Source organism: Bison bison, unplaced genomic scaffold (assembly GCF_000754665.1).
Source record: "Bison bison bison isolate TAMUID 2011002044 unplaced genomic scaffold, Bison_UMD1.0 scf7180017864309, whole genome shotgun sequence".
Classification (NCBI taxonomy): Eukaryota; Metazoa; Chordata; class Mammalia; order Artiodactyla; family Bovidae; genus Bison; species Bison bison.
Genome location: NW_011494881.1, coordinates 8070354 through 8093380, shown reverse-complemented (window position 1 = coordinate 8093380; position 23027 = coordinate 8070354). Strand labels below are relative to the sequence as shown.

Below are 23027 nucleotides of genomic sequence, written 5' to 3'. Positions count from 1 at the left end.
TAGACGTTTCTCCAAAGAAGACATACAGAGGGCTAACAAACACATGAAAAGATGCTCAACATCACTCATTATCAGAGAAAAGCAAATCAAAACCACTATGAGGTACCATTTCACGCCAATCAGAATGGCTGCGATCCAAAAGTCTACAAGCAATAAATGCTGGAGAGGGTGTGGAGAAAAGGGAACCCTCTTACACTGTTGGTGGGAATACAAACTAGTACAGCCACTATGGAGAACAGTGTGGAGATTCCTTAAAAAACTGGAAATAGAACTGCCTTATGACCCAGCAACCCCACTACTGGGCATACACACTGAGGAAACCAGAAGGGAAAGAGACACGTGTACCCCAATGTTCATCGCAGCACTGTTTATAATAGCCAGGACATGGAAGCAACCTAGATGTCCATCAGCAGATGAATGGATAAGAAAGCTATGGTACATATACACAATGGAGTATTACTCAGCCATTAAAAAGAATACATTTGAATCAGTTCTAATGAGGTGGATGAAACTGGAGCCTATTATACAGAGTGAAGTAAGCCAGAAAGAAAAGCATCAATACAGTATACTAACGCATATATATGGAATTTAGAAAGATGGCAACAATAACCCTGTGTACGAGACAGCAAAAGAGACACTGATGTATAGAACAGTCTTATGGACTCTATGGGAGAGGGAGAGGGTGGGAAGATTTGGGAGAATGGCAGTGAAACATGTATAATATCATGTATGAAACGAGTTGCCAGTCCAGGTTCAATGCACGATACTGGATGCTTGGGGCTGGTGCACTGGGACAACCCAGAGGGATGGTATGGGGAGGGAGGAGGGAGGAGGGTTCAGGATGGGGAACACATGTATACCTGTGGCGGATTCATTTCGATATTTGGCAAAACTAATACAATATTGTAAAGTTTAAAAATAAAATAAAATTAAAAAAAAAAAAAGAACTGGAGCTCCTTGGAGGCCCCCAAAACACCACCTGGCAGTTTCGAACCCACACATATCAACATGCCAATGTGGTTTTGAATGTGGGATATGGGTGTGTGCATGTGTGTGGGTTTGGAAAAAAATTTTTTTGCTTTATTTATTGGTGCTCTTTGCCTATGTAACAAATTCACCCAAAAACTGGCAGGTTAAAACACAAGTCATTATCCCACACAGTTTCTGAGGGTCAGGAATCCAGGAGTAGTTTAGTTGAGTTTTTCTGGTTCAAGGTCTCTCACATGGTTGCAGTCAAGCTGTCAGCCAGAATGGCAATCATCTCAGGGCTTAAAAGAGAATGGAGAATCCACTTCTGAGGCTCACGCACATCACATGATTGTTGGCAAGTCTCAGTTCCTCACTAGTTATGTCGAGTTCCTCAGAGACAGAGGAAGTAGCCTCCATCTCCAGCCATTTGAGCCCCTCATAAGATGTCTGAATGTATGAGAGAGAGAGAGAGAGAGAGAACACTGGAGCACAAACAAGAAAGCACCCACAATGGAAGACAATTTTTACAATTGACTACTGAAGCTTGTAACATGGTACAAGAAGCAGTGACCAGAACCATCCCTAAGAAAAAGAAACGCAACAAGGCAAAATACTTGTCTGAAGAGGCCTCAGACAACCAAAGGAGAAAAGGAAAGATACACCCATCTGAATACAGAGTTCCAAAGAACAGCAGGAGAGATAAGGAAGTCTTAAGTGAAGAAAACAAAGAAATAGAAGAAAACAACAGAATGGGAAAGACTAAAGAGCTCTTCAAGGCAATTAGAGATACTGAGGGAATATTCCATGCAAATATGGGCACAATAAAGGACAGAAACAGTATGAACCTAACAAGAGCATAAGATATTAAGAAGAGATGGTGAGATTACACAGAAAAACTGCACAAAAAAGGTCTTAATGACTCAGATTACCACAATGGTGTCATCACTCACCTAGAGCCACACATCCTGGAGTGTGAAGTCAAGTGGGCCTTAGGAAGCATCCTACAAAGCTAGTGGAGGTGATGGAATTCCAGCTGAGCTATTTCCAATCCTGAAAGATGATGCTGTGAAAATACTGCACTCAATATGCCAGCAAATTTGGAAAATTCAGCAGTGGCCACAGGACTGGAAAATGTCAGGCTTCATTCCAATCCCAAAGAAAGGCAACACCAAAGAATGTTCTAACTACTGTGCAATTGCACTCATCTCACACAGTAGCAAAGTAATGCTCAAAATTCTCCAAGCCAGGCTTCAACAGTACGTGAACCACGAGGTTCCAGATGTTCAAGCTGGATTTAGAAAAGGCAGAGGAACCTGAGATCAAATTGCCAACATCCACTGGATCATCGAAAAAGCAAGAGAGTTCCAGAAAAACATCTACTTCAGCTTTATGAACTATGCCAAAGCCTTTGACTATATGGATCACAACAAACAGTGGAAAATTCTGAAAGAGATGGGAATACCAGACCACCTGACCTGCCTCATGAGAAATCTGTATGCAAATCAAGAAGCAACAGTTAGAACTGGACATGGAACAACAAACGGGTTCCAAATTGGGAAAGGAGTACGTCAAGACTGTACACTGTCTCCCTGCTTATTTAACTTATATGCAGAGGACATCACACGAAATGATACGCTGGATGAAGCACAAGCTGGAATCAAGACAGCTGGGAGAAATATGAATAACTTCAGATACACCACCCTTATGGCAGAAAAGTGAAGAAGAACTAAAGAGCCTCTTGATGAAAATGAAAGAGGAGAGTGAAAAAGTTGGCTTAAAACTCAACATTCAAAAAAAAAGAAAAAAAAAAGCATCCAGTCCCATCACTTTCTGGCAACTAGATGGGGAAACAATGGAAACAGACTTTATTTTGGGGGGCTCCAAAATCACTGCAGATGGTGACTGCAGTCATGAAATTAAAAGACGCTTAAAAGACCTAGGAATTAAAAGACCTAGGAGGCATATTAAAAAGTAGAGACATTACTTTGCCGACAAAGTCAAAGCTATGGTTTTTCCAGTAGTCATGTACGAATGTGAGAACTGGACCATAAAGAAGGCTGAGCATCGAAGCATTGATGCTTTTGAACTGTGGTGTTGGAGAAGACTCTGGAGAGTCCCCTGGACAGCAAGGAGATCCAACCAGTCCGTCCTCAAGGAAATCAGTCCTGAATATTCACTGGAAGGACTGATACTGAAGCTGAAACTCTAGTACTTTGGCCATCTGATGTGAAGAGTTGACTCACTGGAAAAGACCCTGAGGGTGGGAAAGATTGAAGGGAGGAGGAGAAGGGGACGACAGAGGATGAGATGGTTGGATGGCATCACCAACTCGATGGACATCTGTGTGACCATGCTCTGGGAATTGGTGATGGACAGGGAAGCCTGGCATGCTGCAGTCCACGGGGTCACAAAGAGTCAGACACAACTAAGCGACTGAACTGAACTACGTCAAGGCTATATACTGTCACCCTGCTTATTTAATTTATATGCCGAGTGGTGGTGGTGGCTCAGTCACTAAGTCATGTCCCACTCTTATGACCCCAAGGACTGTAGCCTGCCAGGCTTCTCTGTCCATGGGATTCTCCAGGCCAGAATACTGGAGGTTGTTGCCATTTCCTTCTCCAGGGGAATCTTCCCTACCCAGGGATCAAACCCAGGTCTCCTGCATTGCAGGCAGATTCTTTACCAACTGAGCTACAAAGGAAGCCCTATATGCAGAGCACATCATGCTAAATGCCAGGCTGGATGAAACTAAAGCTAGAATCAAGATAGACAGAAGAAATGCCAATAACATCAGATATGCAGATGACACTACCCTAATGGCAGAAAGTGAGGAGGAACTAAAGAGCCTCTTGATGAAGGTGAAGGAGATTGAGAAAGCTGACTTAAAACTCAACATTCAGAAAACTAAGGTCATGGCATTCGGTCCCATCACTTCACGGCAAACAGAAGGGGAAACAATGGAAACGGTGACAGACTTTATTTTCTTGGGCTCCAAAACCACTATGGACAGTGACTGCAGCCATGAAATTAAAGGACGCCTGCACCCTGGAAGAAAAGCCATGACAAACCTAGACAGCGTATTCAAAAGCTGAGACATCATTTTGCCGACAAAGGTCTGTATAGTCAAAGCTATAGTTTTTGCAGTAGTCATGTACAGATATGAGAGGTGGATCATAAAGAAGGATGAGCACCGAAGAACTGCTTTCGAACTGCAGTGCTAGAGAAGACTCTTGGGAGTCCCTTGAACAACAAGGAAATCAACCCGGAATATTCACCAGAAGAACTGATACTGAAGCTGAAGCTCCAATACTTTGGCCACCTGATGCAAAGAACTGACTCATTGGACAAGACCCTGATGCTGGGAAAGATTGAGGGCAGGAGGAGAAGGGGACAACAGAGGATGAGATGGTTGGATGGCATCACTGACTCAATGAACATGAGTTTGAGCAAGCTCTGGGAGATGGTGAAGGACAGGGAAGCCTGGCATGCTGCAGTTCATGGGGTCACAAAGAGTCAGACATGACTGAGTGACTGAATAACTTTGAAGAAGCATATCATCACCTCTGCCATATGCCACTGGTTACATGGATCAGCCATGGTGCAATGCGGGAGAAGGGAACTATTCAAGGGAAAGCCAGGAAGGGAGGATCATCAGGAGCTATTTTGGAGGCTGGCTATCACAGTCTGCCTTCCGGCCCCCAACGATCCCCGCTTCCTAGTCTTCAAACCCATATGCAGTGCCCTCCCACATTATACCAGGTTTGGTTTGTATGACCAACAGCAAGCTTCTGGAAAAAATGATAAGATGTTGCTTCGAAGAACAGGTTTTAAAATAGACGGAAGATTCCATCTAGGAAAAATGACTATTACTCTCTCTCAAATCACTGGCAATAGGGCAAACAGCTGCTACGTTTTTAGGACACTCAGAGGTTTATGAGTGAGGAGCTCTTAAGAAACTGAGGCAAGCCATACAAATGAGCTTGGAAACCACAGTTGAGCCTTGAAATGATCACATACGCACATACACAGAAGAAACCAATAAAGAAGATGACATGAAGGCCAACAGACTGACTACAACTTAATCAGGGACCCTAACCAGAACCCCCCAGCAATGCCACACGCTCAAATTCACACCTTCATATACTATGTGAAACAATAAATCTTTGTTATTTTAAGCAGTCAAGTTCTGTGGTAATGTATTACATACCAATAGATAACTCTTATTATACAACAGTAAATAACTTCATTAAAGCTTCAAAAAAAAATCATAGAAACAATTAAGGATTTTACAAAAATATAAATAAAAGTATCCACCCTAGCCAACCTACCCTCCTACGGCTGCCCACGTTTAGAACATATCCTTCCGGACTTTTTCTTATTCTTTTGCAAATAAACAAAATAAACTTCTTTAATGTCTCACCCTTAAATAAGAACAGACAGCCAACAATCACCTACAGCCAACAATCACCTAATATTGGAGGAAACTCTCCACTGTGAAGAAGACCACAATAAGCAATTAGAAAAGAGCAATCTACAGGAACAAAGATGAAGTAGGAAAGAAAAGTGAAACATTCAAGACCAAACAAAACCAAGTCTAATTAATATGCTTAGAAAGACAAGGCAAAAACGCATCCATAACACAAGAACAAAATGTTATACAACGATAATTTGCTAACACCAAGGTCAAAAAAAAAAATTCTCAAAGCTTCCACAGAGAAAAAACTGGTGATATAAAGAGATCCACTGGTGCTGAAAGACAATGGCACATGCCTTCAAAATTCTCAAAGAAATCTCTATACTAACCAGTCAACAAGGTGTGAGGGGAAAAATATTTAAAAGGTCAGACAAATACAAATATTAAAAAAACCTACTGTACAGGTATTCCTGCAGTTTTTCTCTGAAGGAGAGGTTATACATACACACACAAAGGAAACCAATAAAGAAGATATGAGATGAAGGAAACAAGAGATCGAAAAGGAGAAAGTCAAAAGGAAGTTCCAGGAAGACTGCTATTTGAAAGGAGAAAAAAAAGAGACAAGTCTAGCAACACAACCAGTTCAGTCTGGACCACAAAGATGGAGAACTGAGGAATGGACGTCACCAGGGAAAAGAGGTTGACACACTTACTGATTCTGAGAAGGAGGGATAAGGGGAAAAGCGGTTCACAGGACCAAGACAGACTTAACAGACTGTCTACTGAAACTCTGTGTTCAGAAAACAATGCAAATGAACACATGATGCAATAATAAATCACTGAAAGAAAACCAGAAAGTTTTGTAAGTAATCACAGTATGCAATTTTGTTCACAATGATTACTGATTTATTTTTATTGATTTTTTCTTGGAGTATGGTTGATTTACAGTGTTGTTTTACATTCTGCTATACAATAAAGTGAGTCAGTTACACATATACCTACTCTTTTTTAGATTCTATTGCCATAGAGGTCATTACAAAGTATTGAGTACAGTTTCCTGTGCTATATGGTAGGCTCTTATTAGTTATCTATTTTACATATAGCAGTGGGTATAGATCAATCCCAATCTCCCAACTCATCTCTCCCATTTTCCTCCTTGGTAATCATAAACTTGCCTTCTACTTCTGTGACTCAATTTCTGATTTGTAAATAGGCTCACTTTGTACCATTTTTCAGCCTTATTTTAATGTAATATAGTAAAATGGGGAATATGAAATAGAGGAAATGATAAAAGTGAAACAGAGCTAAATCCTTAGCTATCATAACAGAGACAATACACAATATCTAAAATTGACAAACCAAGAAATAGCTAGAGATACAGACCTCAGGAAGCCCTAAGCTTAGGGTATGCTTGAGACTTTAACCTTCAATTCACCTATTCTCCCAGGAAACATTCAGGAATGCACAGGGGTTTTGACAAGTAACTAGAACCTGGTCAGCAAGGAGGTAAGAATTAATCATCAGAGACTATCCAACAATTAAAAAAAAAAGAAAGAGAACATAAAAAGTCTGTTAAGAATGGCAAAAGCTAAGTTCTCAGAAGCTCAGAAGGAATCCTCTCCACATTCACTCAATAACAAGATTTGGACATCTACTCTCCTAGCAACTTGAAGACCAAGGGTGCCCCTCCACACAGACTGCTACTGTATCCTCTACTCTAGAATCCATCTCAATGGAAACATGTTCTTGTATCTTTTCCTGACTTTAAAGGAACTTTTATCCTTTGCCTCTCCAATCAACCATCCTTATGAAAAGTCACATAAAACAGTATTAGCACATTATTTAGAAACAGGCAGATACCTGGGGGAAAAAAAAGATAAAATGGTTTCTTCTGGAAAAACATCACTTATGCAGAAGGGAAGAGGGGATATGGAAGATGCAGCAAAGAACTGACTTTTTCCTTAAAAATCTTCAGCACTAGTTTACTTTTTAACTAGTACTAGTTTTACAATGATAAGCTTTTTTAAATTGAAAAGCCCAAATACTTTTTAAAAAATCAAAATCACAAATATACTTTATCAAAAGACTTTTAACAGGTACCTCATTTTTATAATGTAAGATACTGATAAGTCCATATTTAATTCATTTATCATAGTACCTAGCAAATTATTCCCGGATTATTTATTTTTACACAGTACAAATATAAAACACTCATCTAAACATGGTCTAAAACATAAGTTAAACAGTCTTTTAATGATATTCTGAGATGATAAGGAACACATTCAAGTGTATTTCGGAAGAAGTGGTCAGGGATATAAGAAAGGAAATGCTCCATTTTTTATGATTTGGGTTCGAAAACTTGTTTTTTATCTCCAAGTACTGATTTCAAAAGTCAAGGTTAAATTAAACAACCCGCCCCCACCAAAAAAAAAGACTTCAACTGGCCATTTAGAATCAGCTGCTAGTGAAACAAAGAAGCTATTTGAGTTGCCAAGAGTGTCAGCACACAGCTGCCAGATCATAATCATTCTGATCATATTTGCATGAACCTTAAAAAAGACAGTATAGAGTGAAAAAAAAGCCAATTACCTAAGACTACACATAGTATTATCCCATAAACACAAATATATATATATATATATATCTATATATATCTGAGTTACATTATTACATAGATGTTCAGGCACATGTTCATCAAAACAATTTAAGACTGGTTACACATGTCATAAAATTTCACATTTTTTACTTTCACTTTGTATTTTTATTTGCTATTAGAATTATTTTTAAAACAGTGACAATCAATTAGTTGATTTCCTGAATAAAACATCTCACGAAGCAAAGGAGCTCTACCTTCAAACTCCTGAAGTTCATGTTCAGTTGACTCTATTTTGTTTTACTTATAAAGCTTTCCTGATACGTAACTGACATACATCTTACATATTTAAAGCATTCAATTTGGTAAGTTTTGAGACATGTATATATACTCATGGAATCATTATACATTTAAGATAATAAACACACTCCTAAAAGCTCCCTCATGTCTCTTTGTAATCTCTCCTTCCTGTCCTCCAATACACCCCAGCACATGCACGTGAAACCAACAATCTGCCTTGTGTCACTATAAACTGAATTCCCGATAATTTCAGTATAAACGGAATCATACAGTATTCTTTTTTGTCTAGCTTCTTTCAATGAAAACAATTTTTCTAAGTTTCATCCAAACAATATTCCTTTTTAATTTCTGACTAATATTACACTGCATGGGTAAACAATCTGTTTAACGATTCACCTGTTGACATTTAGGTAACTTCCAAGTCCTAGCTATTAAAAACAAAGTTACCATGAACATTAGTGAACACGTCTTTGTGTGGATACATACTCTCACTTTCTCTTGGGTAAATATCTAAGAATGAAATGACTGGATCAAATAGATGTGTGTTTAACTTTTTAGACTGAAATTCAGTGCAGCATTTTAATATTTCCATGAGAAGAAAGCTGCAGTTCCTTCATTAACTAGCCAACATTTGGTATGCTCAGTTTTAAAATTTTAGCCACTCTAACAAAAGTGTGGATGTAAGTATTTCACTGTATCATTAATTTACATTTCCCTAATAATGAAAGAGACTGAGTACCTTTTCATGTGGTTATTTGCCACCCATATATCTTTGCTGAATGTTCAAATTTCTTGTCCATTTTTATTAGGCTGTTTCTTTTCTGACTGAGCTTTAAGAGTTCATTACATATTCTTACTGGTAGCTCTTTATCAGACATACGCTTTGCAAACATTTTCTCCAAACCTACGGTTTGTCCTTTCATTCTTCTAACAGTATCTTCCCAATAGTAAAAATTTTCATTTTGAAAAAGTCCAGCTCATCAGTTTTTTCTTTAATAGAACATACTTCTGGTGTTCTGTATTTAAGAAATTCTTGTTTAAATCACAGTCACAAAGATTTCCTGCTATATTATCCTAAAGAAGTGTTATACTTTTAGGCCTGAAATTTAGCTCTATCAGTTAATTTTAAATATGGTACAAAATACAATTTCCTTTTTATGCATGTTGATATTCAATTGTTCCAGCACTACCTGTTGAAAAGACAATCCTTTCTCCACTGAACTGACTTGCACTTTTGTCAAAAATCAGTCATCCATTTATGTGTGAGGCTATTTCTGGACATTCTATTCTATGCAATCAAACTTTACACTGACATCACTGCTTGATTACTATAACTTTAAAATAATTCTCGAAATCAGGCAGTAGCTTTTATGAAGATTCCATCAGTTATTCTACATAAATGATCATGCCTTTTGGAAATAAAAATAGCTTATTTCTTCCTTTGCAAGCTGGATGTCTTTTACTTCATCTTGACTGACTGCTCTGAATAGAATCTCCAGGACCACTATATACATTCTGAAGTGGTAAGGGCCAAAATCCTTGAATTGTCTCTGATCTTAGGGAAAAGTATAAAGACTTTCCCATTAGAAATTATGTTATGAGGCTTTACTCTAACCAAACTTTTATGAGAAATAAATAAGATCCCTTCTATTCTAAGAATCCTATACAAAACTGTATCAGGAATAGATAGTGGTTTTGGCAAATGGTTTTTCTGTCTATTGAGATGATTACATTATTTTTCTTTTTCTATTGTTAATATAGTTAAGCACTCTAATTACATTCCAAATATTAAACCTACCCTATACTCTAAGCACACTATTTCATTCTGCAAAAAGGAATAAATACAGTGAGACTGTGTAAGTATGGATAAGTGATTTTCAATCTTCACTACCACTTTGTCTTCAAAGCTGGTAATGTAATTATAGATAGCTAACAGAATGAAAACATATCAATCTTAATATTAAAATAAAAATATAATTAAACAGAATTTATAAAGCTAAAAGTTAGAGCAGTAGTCAGGAGTTAAAGTAGAAAGTTAACAAAACTTAGAAAGTAGAGGAGAAGAAACAGAGGAAAGAACAGGGGCACTGGTAAATTCACTGTATATAGGGAGAAGTCAAGGGCTTCCATTGAAAGTTGATACAAGAAAATTTTTTCATGTATGAATATTATGTCATTAAAAAGTACAAGGTAACCAGAAGTAAACCTATTAATATAATTGTATGCAGGAGTGTTTCTGATTAGCAGAGTGTATTTTAAAATTTGTATCTGAATGTCTTACGATAAGACACATTCTCCAGTTTGTCCTTGGCTCCCTAACCTATTTCCTATTATACTGCAATAAGCCAAATTCACACAATTATAAACCTTGCCTGATCCTGTGAGACTTGAGTTTCTACAGATAAAGAGTTAATCTCCAAGACATTAAAAAACAGAATTTGCTAAAAATGGTTATTCCTCAAAATCAACTGTATTCTACATATCAGCAATGAACAAAATTGAAATTAAGAAAATGACTCCATTTACAATCCCCAATCAGGAATTGAACCTGTGACCCCGGAAGAGAAAGCATGGAGTCTTAACCACTGGACGTCTGGGGAAGTCCTAGGATGGCTATAATTTTAAAAAGGGAAAAGACCAAGTTTTGGTGAGCATATGGTTCTTCAAAGAACTAAACACAGAATTACCATGTGACTTAGCAATTCCACTCCAATATATAAACCCAAAAGAAATGAAAATATCTATTCTTACAAACACTTGTACACAAATATTCACAGCAGGTTTCCTCATAATAGTCAAAAGCCAAAACAATCTAAGTGTCCATCAACCAATGTCTACATCAACTGATGAATGCATAAACTGTGGTATATACAAACAACGCAGTATTATTCTGCCTTAAGGAATAAAGCACTGATACATGCTACAACATGGAAGAACCTTGAAAAACATGTTAAGTAAAATAAGCCAGACAGAAAAGGCCACTAATTGCATGCTTCCATTTATATGAAATAAAATATCCAGAATAGGCAAATCCATGGAAACAAACTAAACTGGTAGACTGGGGCAAGCTGGGGAGGGCAGGTGGGAATACTGATATGACCGCTTACTGGATACAAGTTTCTTTTGACCTGATGAAATGTCCTGGGTTTAGATTGTGGTGACAGTTGTACAACACTGCCAATGTACTAGTAGTCACTGAATTGTACACCTTAAAATAGTTAAAATTATGAATTTAATTTTAAGTAAATTTTGCATCAATAATATTTTCTACAAGTGGTTGCCCCTGGGCATAGAACTTGGGGTGTTTAAGAGAAAGGGGATATTAATTTCTCATTATTAAGTCTTTTTTAGTACTTAACTTTTCCCTCGTACCAAATGACCACAGATAAATAAACATAAAATGATTTCTCAGCTAAACTAACAATATCAAAAGTTACTATTGGGGGAAATAGGGAAGATTCATAGTGTTTGAATTATGTTCTACATATTCTTTTTCTCTCTAATCCTATTCCTTCTCCCATATGGTATGGTACCATTACTGATTTAGTTTGTTGACAGTTAACTTTAAAATGTGGAAATTAAATCATATACTTCTTCCTTGCAAAGAATAACAGAATCAACTTCAAGTGAAAGTTGCAACAGGAATGAACAAAAGTACCAAAGTTTTCCCAGGGAAAATTGTGGTCAATTACTCAATAATAATGATATTGCACCTGCCATTATCAGGATTAAATTTCCTGAATTTTCCTTCAACTGAAGATGTTAAACAGCAAATTCAACTCTAACATTTTCAGTTTTTACTTAGATGTATGTTCTACATAGTAAATATGAAGAGCTCAATACTTACTTATCAAGGAAATCCTTATCCACTACAGCAGAGATGTCAAGAAGAGGATTTCCCATTCCAAAGAGAATATTTTCACTAAAAAAAAAACAAACAAAATACAAGCAAAAGTTAGAAATATCTCTGAAAGTAAGGTGATGTATAAAATGCACACAAATATAAAAATATCTTCACTTTACCCTGAAAATAAACCTAACATACTAGATTATTAAACCTTTGATTTGCCTATTACATACATGTAGAACAAACTTTAGCGGTAGCACAAAGCCATTCAGAAAGGACAATGACTTTTAAATTGGTCCAAATAAAACCTAACAAAAGAAGAAACCAGATCATGTGATTTTTTTCCACAGTATTTAATAGCTAATGACTAAAGCTAATTAAATTCTATGTTCTTTTTTTCAAGGTTTAATAAAGTTTTATATATTCAACAAACTTGATGAATACTTAACTCTATCTATGAAGTGAAGTGAAATGAAGTCGCTCAGTCATATCCGACTCTTTGCGACCCCATGGACTGTAGCCTACCAGGCTCCTCAGTCTCTGGGATTTTCCAGGCAAGAGTACTGGAGTGGGTTGCCATTTCCTTCTCCAGGGGATCTTCCCGACCCAGGGATCAAACCTGGGTCTCCCGCATTGTAGGCAGACGCTTTACCGTCTGCGCTTAACTAATGAAAGTTTATTACAGAGCACAGAGCAAGTCCTGGAAAAATTCAAGCAACAGGCTTACCTCTGAAAAACTGTGAATGCCTAGAGTGGGACCTTTGTGTCATAGACAGTGTAATTTTCAATTACATTTAACAGACTTTGAGGAAGTCTGTTTTCCATAGTACTACAGTATCGCTCAAAACTAAGGGAAAGATAGAACCCTGAGAACCACAAGCAATACCAACTGACAGCAAGAAATGGACTAGAGGCATAGCTGGGTCAGCCTCGATGAGGGGCATTCTTCTAGTTACTGCAATAAAACTCACCTCTGCATAATTTCCCACTGGCATCTAGTTTGCTCAAGCTCTTTTCCAGTTGCTTCCAAACCAGTTACCATCCTCACCACTTGGAGATTATCATTAATACCAATAGGACTGATACACCAAAGTTTCCTTAGGAGAACAAAGTACAGCCTACACTTACAGTCTAAAATGATTTAGAAGACTAAAGTAAAATCACAGATTGGGCAACTATGGTTGAATATGCAGTAAGGGGAAATCTGTCCCTTTTTCTATTTAAAGAAAGCTGATGAGGGAGGGATAAAAGACAATGAATTTATTTATTCACATTGGCATTTATAATCAAAAGTCTAATAAAGAAATTAAATGCTTAGAAAATGAAGGATCAACAGGCAGACACAGTAAAATGTGACCATCATTTCATTAGGAACTTCTCTGCCTAATTTGTGTATTATTGAGCTTCCCTGGTGGCTCAGATGGTAAAGCGCCTGCCTGCAATAAGGGAGACCAGGGTTCAATCCCTGGGTCAGGAAGATCCCCTGGAGAAGGAAATGGCAACCCACTCCAGTATTCTTGCCTGGACAATAAAAACTCTTCACTTCACTTCAGTTCACTCAGTCATGTCCGATTCTTTCTGAACCCATGGACTACAGCACGCCAGGCCTCCCTGTTCATCAACAACTCCCAAACTTTACTCAAACTCATGTCCACTGAGTCTGTGATGCCATCCAACCATCTCATCCTCTGTCGCCCCCTTCTCCTCCTGCCTTCAATCTTTCCCAGAATCAGGGTCTTTTCCAATTAGTCAGTTCTTCGCATCAGATGACCAAAGTACTGGAGTTTCAGCTTCCGCATCAGTCCTTCCAGTGAATTTTCAGGACCGATTTCCTTGAGGATGGACTAGTTGGATCTCCTTGCTGTCCAGGGGACTCTCAAGAGTCTTCTCCAACACCACACTTCAAAAGCATCAATTCTTGGGCACTCATCTTTCTTTATATTCCAACTCTCACATCCATACATGACTCCTGGAAAAAACATAGCTTTGACTGCATGGACCTATGCTGGCAAAGTAATGTCTCTGCTTTTTAATATGCTGTTTAGGTTGGTCATAGCTTTTCTTCCAAGGAGCAAGCATCTTTTAATTTCCTGGCTGCAGTCACCATCTGCAGTGATTTTGGAGCCCAAATAAAGTCTGACACTGTTTCCACTGTTTCCCCATCTATTTCCCATGAAATGATGGGACCAGATTCCATGATCTTCGTTTTCTGAATGTTGAGTTTTAAGCCAACTTTTTCACTCTCCTCTTTCACTTTCATCAAGAGACTCTTTAATTCTTCTTCACTTTCCACCATAAGGGTGGTGTCATCTGCATATCTGAGGTTATTGATATTTCTCCTGGCAATCTTGATTCCAGCTTGTGCTTCTTCCAGCCCAGCATTTCTCATGATGTACTCTGCATGTAAGTTAAATAAGCAGGGTGACAATATACAGCCTTGATGTACTCCTTTCCCTATTTGGAACCCAGTCTGTTGTTCCATGTCCAGTTCTAACTGTTGCTTCTTGACCTGCACACAGATTTCTCAGGAGGCAGGTCAGCTGCTCTGGTATTCCCGTCTCTTTCAGAATTTTCCACACTTTATTGTGATCCACACAGTCAAAGGCTTTGGCATAGTCAATGAAGCAGAAGTACATGTTTTTCTGGAACTCTCTTGCTTTTTTGCTCTGCCTTTTCTAAATACAGCTTGAACATCTGGAAGTTCACGGTTCATGTATTGCTGAAGCATGGCTTGGAGAATTTTGAGCATTACTTTACTAGCGTGTGAGATGAGTGCAATTGTGCGGCAGTTTGAGCATTCTTTGGCATTGCCTTTCTTTGGGACTGGAATGAAGACTGACTTTTTCCAGTCCTGTGGCCACTGCTGAGTTTTCCAAATTTGCTGGCATATTGAGTGCAGCACTTTCACAGCATCATGTTTTAGGATTTGAAATAGCTCAACTGGAATTCCATCACCTCCAGTAGCTTTGTCTGTAGTGATGCTTCCTAAGGCCCACTTGACTTTGCATTCCAGGATGTCTGGCTCTAGGTGAGTGATCACACCATCGTGACTATCTGAGTCATGAAGATCTTTTCTGTACAGTTCTTCAGTGTATTCTTGCCACCTCTTCTTAATATCTTCTGCTTCTGTTAGGCCCATACCATTTCTGTCCTTTACTGTGCCCATCTTTGCATGAAAATTTCCCTTAGTATCTCTAATATTCTTGAAGAGATCTCTTATTTATTTAAAAAAAAAAAGCACAGGGAAAATATTATTGAGCTGCTTGGCTGTTTCTTTTTATTCACACTTTCTAAGTGTTTAGTTCAATATAGACAGTAATGTAACCACCGTAAAAATTAAAACACAAAACATTTCCATCATCACAAAAAAATATCCTCCTGTCCCCATGTCAGTCTCTCCACTCCCAACTGGTTCCCTCCTGGTTTTAAGAAATATAACAGTGATACTTCTTTTTAAGAAGTCAGTCCTTTGCATATCTCCTGCACTCTCAAAATGGTTTATTACACCCTACTCGAAAATTTAGTAGAAATAATATTATCAAATTAATGCAACCTCTCTAGGCCCATGGCTTCTACAGTCAAAGAATTATGGTGGGAAATGAGAACAATGAATCACAATAACCATGTTTAAACTCATTTCTAAATCTATTTATCCAACAAAACCTTTGCTTATGAACAAAAATGGATAAGAATATGTGAAATGTTGATCTAGAGCTCCCTGTATAAAGGACAAAAGGGGAAGAACTTAAATACCAATTACTGTTCCTTACTGCAAGAATTATATAGCATAGGCCCTGATGAGAGATGCTGTCAAGCTGGCCTAGTTGGAACCCACTGCAGCAAGCACGGCTAATATAAGAGGTAACAGACAAAAGAATTTAAAATAACACATAAAAGGTGTCTTCATACAGTAAGTTAAGTAAAAACTATACAATTATTTCCAAAAGCAAATGAGTTTAGACTACTCACATCATTTTCCTCTCCATCACTGTATATAACTGAGAAGCTATTAAACAACTTCATTGTAATATGACAGATCAACTCTGTTAAAAACACTAATGCTGGATGATCAGTAACTTAGTTTGGCGGTGGAAGCGTTTTTCTCCTAGACCTGCCCGAGGACTTATATATCATCTGTGATAAATGCCATATCGTGTAAGGTGCTCCTAAAATTAAAATTGGGTGCAGTTCAGGAAAAAAAAAAAAAACACTAATGCTTTAAAATGGCTAATTTCCTAAATACACACTAGTATCCAGGCCAGTAAATACTGTACCACCCTTCTCAAATAATGAAAATACTATTTAAGTAAGCATTTATTTTTATCTTTTCCTATTAGATGTTAACAAGATGGACTGGTCTGTAGCCAAAAACTATCTGACTCATACTAGGACTATTATTTTGTTAGCAATTTAAATGTTAGCAATGTCTTTTTCCTGGAATGGATGCTAGGATGAAAGATTCTGAATGACTGGTTTTGTTGGGGTTTTTTTTTTAGTCAGTAATTTTACATGTCTCATAATTCAGATGCCATCCAACACAAACCTATAATTATTATTGTTAGACAACCCACAAGTTTTATGCACTAACACAGATATGAAAGTAAAAGATACTCATAAAACTTTGTCTACTCTATTGATATATTATTATTGATTAGCTCTTTGGTCAGCAAAAATATTTAGTTACACTATGCTGCCAGAATAAATACTAATGATGAGTATCCTTAACTATTACAGCCATCGTCCTCTCTTTAAATTCAGAAGCCTCATCTTCATAGGTGATTCTTCTCTCTCCATCAATAAGCACTATTCTTAGTAATAACTGCATGTTCTTAGCTTTCGCCAACAGTTTACCTGCCAGGAGCCCCCACAACATCCCACTGGCACTGCCTTTAACTAGGCCCTCTACGCCATCTGCTGCTGCTACTGCTAAGTCACTTCAGTCGTGTCCGACTCTGTGTAACCCCATAGACGGCAGCCCACCAGGCTCTCTAGACCCTGCCTAAATTTCTACACTGCTGCTATTTTTTTAGCCACAATAAATCCGATACAGTATCACCAGAACTATATTATTTAAACAAATCCAGATGTTCAAGCTGGTTTTAGAAAAGGTAGAAGAACCAGAGATCAAATTGCCAACATCGGCTGGATCATCAAAAAAGCAAGAGAGTTCCAGAAAAACATCTATTTCTGCTTTATTGACTATGCCAAAGCCTTTGACTCTGTGGATTACAATAAACTGTGGAAAATTCTGAAAGAGATGGGAATACCAGACCACCTGACCTGCCTCTTGAGAAACCTATATGCAGGACAGGAAGCAATAGTTAGAACTGGACATGGAACAACAGACTGGTTCCAAATAGGAAAAGGAGTACGTCAAGGCTGTATATTGTCACCCTGCTTATTTAACTAAAATGCTGGACTGGAAGAAACACAAGCTGGAATCAAGATTGCTGGGAGAAATATCAATAACCTCAGATATGCAGATGACACCACCCTTATGGCAGAAAGTGAAGAGGAACTAAAAAGCCTCTTGATGAAAGTGAAAGAGAGTGAAAAAGTTGGCTTAAAGCTCAACATTCAGAAAACGAAGATCATGGAATCTGGTCCCATCACTTCACGGAAAATAGACGGGGAAACAGTGGAAACAATGTCAGACTTTATTTATTTGGGCTCCAAAATCACTGCAGATGGTGACTGCAGCCATGAAATTAAAAGACGCTTACTCCTTGGAAGGAAAGTTATGACCAACCTAGATAGCATATTCGTATACATTACTTTGCCAATAAAGGTCCGTCTAGTCAAAGCTATGGTTTTTCCAGTGGTCATGTATGGATGTGAGAGTTGGACTGTGAAGAAAGCTGAGCGCTGAAGAATTGATGCTTTTGAACTGTGGTGTTGGAGAAGACTCTTTAGAGTCCCTTGGACTGCAAGGAGGTCCAACCGGTCCATCCTAAAGGAGATCAATCCTGGGTGTTCATTGGAAGGACTGATGCTGAAGCTGAAACTCCAATACTTTGGCCACCTCATGTGAGGAGTTGACTCATTGCAAAAGACCCTGATGTTGGGAGGGATTGGGGGCAGGAGGAGAAGGGGACGACAGAGGATGAGATGGCTGGATGGCATCACCGATTCAATGGACATGAATTTGGATGAACTCCGGGAGTTGTTGATGAACAGGGAGGCCTGGCGTGCTGTGATTCATGGGGTCGCAAAGAGTGGGACACAACTGAGCGACTGAACTGAACTGATCTTAGAGGCAGCAGTGAGTAGTCGCAAGAAGTAAGATCTTAGTTCCCTAACCAGGAATTGACCCTGTGTACCCTGGATGAAAACCAGGAATCCTAGCCACCAGATCAGCAAGGGATAGAGGTTAGAAGCAAATTTTCCCTGGCTCTTACCCCCACTGAGAAATTCGTTTCTCATGAAGGCAAAAACTGTACAAGCAGGTACAAAGTTTCTTATTAGAGCACAGCACCATAACAAGTGGGTGAGCACACAGAGAAACAGTTAAGATAGGAGCAAGGCAAAAATACACACCCAAGGGAAACGGTGTGGGCGTCCCCCCTAAAGAGGAGGAGGGCAGTAGAGAGGTAGTTAAATCATTCATACAGGGCAGTTCTTCTGGGTATTTGTTTACCTTTGGCCAATTACATGGTTTCTTTTTCCACACCTGACTTACTCTAGGACCCTCCCCAACATGCATGTGCAAATATTTTTCAAAATACATTCCAGCCCAGAGGCCTATAGGGTGGCCTTGGCGTCACATATTACGGAGTGACAAACTCCTCCTTTTGACCCCCAAAGGAGCCTTTCTGTGCACGTGCAATGTATCCCTTGCCCCAAGGATGGGAAATATATGACCTCTTGATCTTTTACACAAACAAGGTTTAGCCCCTTTCTGTTTCTGACTGTTGTTATCTTAAAGTGTCCTCAGGAGACAAAGCCTGGCTATTTTACTCTATTTCTGTTGTTATTTGTATTCTGAAGTGCAAACAGGAGACTGACTGTAAATATCTAACCTGGAGCCCACCCACCTCCTGTCTCAAGAAATGCAAACAGAAGGCTAATTGTAAACGTCTGGACTGTAGCTCATCTTTTTTTGCCCCAAGAAATGTATACAGGAGGCCAGTTTAAATGCCTAGCCTGGAGCCCATCTTGTAATACTACTTCTACTGGTAATAGTAAAAAATTGGAAGCAACCCAAATGTCCTTCAACAGGTAACTAGGTAAACAAACTGTGGTACACCCGTACAATGGGCTAATATTCAGCATTAAAAAGAAATGAACTATGATACAACCTAGATGGATTTCAAACACACTGTTGTGAGTGACCATTTAGGGATAACACAAAGGAGTTTCTTTTGGTGACAGAACAGTTTAGTACCCTAATTGTGTTAATATGGAATCTGTACATGATAAAATTTCACGGAACTATACACCGCCACCACGCCAGTAAAATGCAGTGTAAGCAAAGACTGGTGATATTCTAAAAACATTCACAGTCGACTTAATAGTACTATACGTGCCAAGCCGCTTCAGTTGTGTCTGACTCTTTGTGACCCCATGGACCGTAGCCTGCCAAGCTCCTCTGTCCGTGGGATTCTCCAGGCAAGAATACTGGAGTGGGTTGCCACTGCCTCCTCCAGCGGCTCTTCCCAACCCAGGGAACGAACCCGCATCTCTATCTCCTAGAACTGGCAGGTGGGTTCTTTACCACTAGCGCCACCCGGTAAAGTACTATACCAATATTAACTTCCTGGTTTTGGTACTATACTATGGTTATTTAAGATTTATTACTGGCGGAAGTTGGGTGAAGGGTCATAGGAACTCTCTGTACTCTTCTTGCAACTTCCTGTGAGTCAAAAAAGAAAAAAAGAAAATCGTAAAGTATTCAAAAGAAAAATATATTAAAATGTTTAAAAAACAATTAGGGTGACATCATCAAGAATGGTAGAATAAGGGCCTCCAAGAATCCTCTCTTCTATAAAAGCAACAAGAACAGTAAGCAAAAAAAAAAAAAAGTCAAAATCAACACTTTCAGAGCTCCAAAGGCTTGCAACATCTGAGGAGCATTTTTCAAAGGGAAAAAAAAGGCTGAATCTCTGCAAAAACAGCAAGCTTTGTGGCACTCTAACTTGCCCAATTCCCATCCCCCTCCCAGCTCCATGGCAGCCTTAAAAGCAAGAGCCCCAAAAACACAGTGGAAAGCAAGAGTCTATCAGCCACTGGAGGAATTGGAACAGAACTGGAGCTCTTTCAAAGCCCCATTTTCAGAGACCGTTATTATCGAGCTTTTGAGTAACCAGCAGTTACCCGAAAAACCCCTACTCCTAACACTTCTCATCATTTGACCTGACTCACAGTTTCCCCAGTGCTCACATCCTTTTCCCCAGGGGCATTTGTCAAAAACAATCATCTGCAACTGTTTAACACTCCAGCCATCTGAAGCAGTTGGGAGCAAACCAAAAAGCTTAAAAGTAAAAGTGTGGACGTGAGATGTCCATAGGGGTTTTGAAAAGTTCTGAATATTCCTGAGAATCTAGGAGACCACGTACATGTGCCCTGGCCTGTGTGCATGCTCATGAAAGACTTGAAAAGGCACTAAGCAATCATCTCTGAACATGGGGCTCTGCACAAGCAGGAAATAAAGGCTATGGCAGCACTGTAAGCCTGGCTGAGCATTGAAGTTACACCTTATCAAGCACAGACAGCCTCTCAGCAAACATTGGGAGAAAATAATAAGTATTGGAAAGAACACAGAAAAACTGTAATCCACACTGCTGGTGGAGATGTAAAATGATGCTGCCAGCTTGAAACAACGTTTGGCAGTTCCTCAAAAGAAAAAACAAATGTAAAATTCCCAGGTGGCGCTAGTGGTAAAGAACTCGCCTACCAACACAGGAGACATAAGAGATGTGGGTTGGATCCCTGGCTCAGGAAGATTCCTTGGAGAAGGAAATGGCAACCCACTGCAGTATTCTCGCCTGGGAAATCCCATGGACAGAAAAGTCTGGCAGGCTATAGTTCATGGGTTTGCAAGAGTTGGATATAACTTAGTGATTAAACAAAATAACCATATGACCCAGTATAAGTATATACTCAGGAGAAATGAAAACACGTGACATCACAAAAACTTGGACATAAATGTTTATTGTATCATTACCCTAATGGTCAAAAAGTGGAAATAAAAATACCTATCCACTGGCAAATGGATAAACAAAATGTGGTCTATACATACAATGGAATATTATTCAGCCATAAGAAGGAATGAAATACTGATACCTGTAGCAACATAGGATGAACTCTGAAAATAATATGCTCAGTGAAGGAAGCCAGGCACAAAACCCCAAATACATGATTCCACTCATGAAATGACCAGAGAATGACAAATTCACAAAGTAGATTAGTAATTGCCAGGATAGGGGCAGAGGAAATAGAGAGTGACTGCTAACAGGGACGAGGCTTCACCTGTGCCCTGTGCTCAGTCACTATGTTGTGTCCAGCTCTTTTTGACCCCAAGGAATGCTGCCTACCAGGCTCCTCTGCCCATGGGATTTTCCAGACATGAATACTAAAGTGGGTTGGCATTTTCCTCCTCCAGGGGACCTTCCCGATTCAGATATCAAACCCACATCTCCTGTATCTCCTGAACTGCAGACAGATTCTTCACCCACTGAGCCATCAAGGAAGCCTGAGACTTCATTTGGAGATGATGAAAATATTCTGCAATTAGATAGTGGTGATGGATGCACAACACTATGAATATCCTAAAACCACTGAGTTGTACAGTTTAAAATGGCAGATTTTGTGGCATGTGAATTATGTATCACAGTAGTCATGTATGGATATGAGAGCTGGATCATCAAGTAAGCTGAGCACCGAAGAATTGATGCTTTTGAACTGTGGTGTTGGAGAAGACTTTGGAGAGTCCCTTGGGACTGCAAGGAGATCCAACCAGTCAATCCTAAAGGAAATCAGTCCTGAATATTCACTGGAAGAACTGATGCTGAAGCTGAAGCTCCAATACTTCAGCCACCTGATGCAAAGAACTGACTCACTGGAAAAAGACCCTGATGAAGGGAAAGACCTTCTGAAGGCAAGTGGAGAAGGGGAGACAGAGGATGAGACGGTTGGATGGCATCATAGACTTAATGGACATGAGTTTAAGCAGGCTCTGGGAGTTGGTGATGGACAGGGAAGCCTGCACACTGCAATCCACAGGGTCACAAAGAGTTGGACACAACTGAGCAACTGAACTGAAATGAATAATGCAGTAAATAAAACAAGCAAACTAATTGGCATTTATAGAACAATACACCCCAACAACTGCAATATTCATTTACTGAATAAATGATGTACAGAACAACTACACTGAAAATCTCAAAATATTGCTGAGTGAAATTAAAGACTTTAAAAACACATGTAACATTCAGCAAAACAGGCTACAGGTAAGACCATAAAAATCTCAGGAGGTATCAAAGGGCTGAAACTTAACAATGTATTTTTTCTCTATACATAAAAAGGGGGCTTCCCAGGTAGCTCAGTGGTAAAGAATCGCCTGCCAATGCAGGAGCTACAGGAGACATGGGATGGATCCCTGGGTTGGGAAGATCCCCTGGAGGAGGAAATGGCAACCCACTCCAGTATTCTACCTGGGATAATCCCATGGACAGAGGAGCCTGGTGAGGTCACAAAGAGTCAGACTCAACTAAGCACGCATGCCCACATATACAAAATACAGATATATGCTTATAAAGTATAAACAATATATTTTCTGTATCATGGAATTAAATAGAAAATCAATTTTTAAAAATAACTGTAAAACCCCCAAATATTTAGAAATTAGACAATAAACTTTTAAAATCTGTATATGAGAGAAATCACAACAGAAATTAGAAAAT

General features: G+C 39.0%; 1 protein-coding gene across 2 annotated transcripts in view; it reads right to left on the bottom strand.

Moving 5' to 3' along the window:
* ADK (adenosine kinase) overlaps window positions 1-23027 on the bottom strand; it is a 550542-nt gene that overhangs the window by 492783 nt on the left and 34732 nt on the right. For both annotated transcript variants that reach the window (XM_010852351.1, XM_010852352.1), the window contains exon 2: window positions 12127-12201. In XM_010852351.1, the coding sequence (XP_010850653.1) occupies window positions 12127-12201 (75 nt within the window). The remainder of the gene's footprint in view (window positions 1-12126; window positions 12202-23027) is intronic.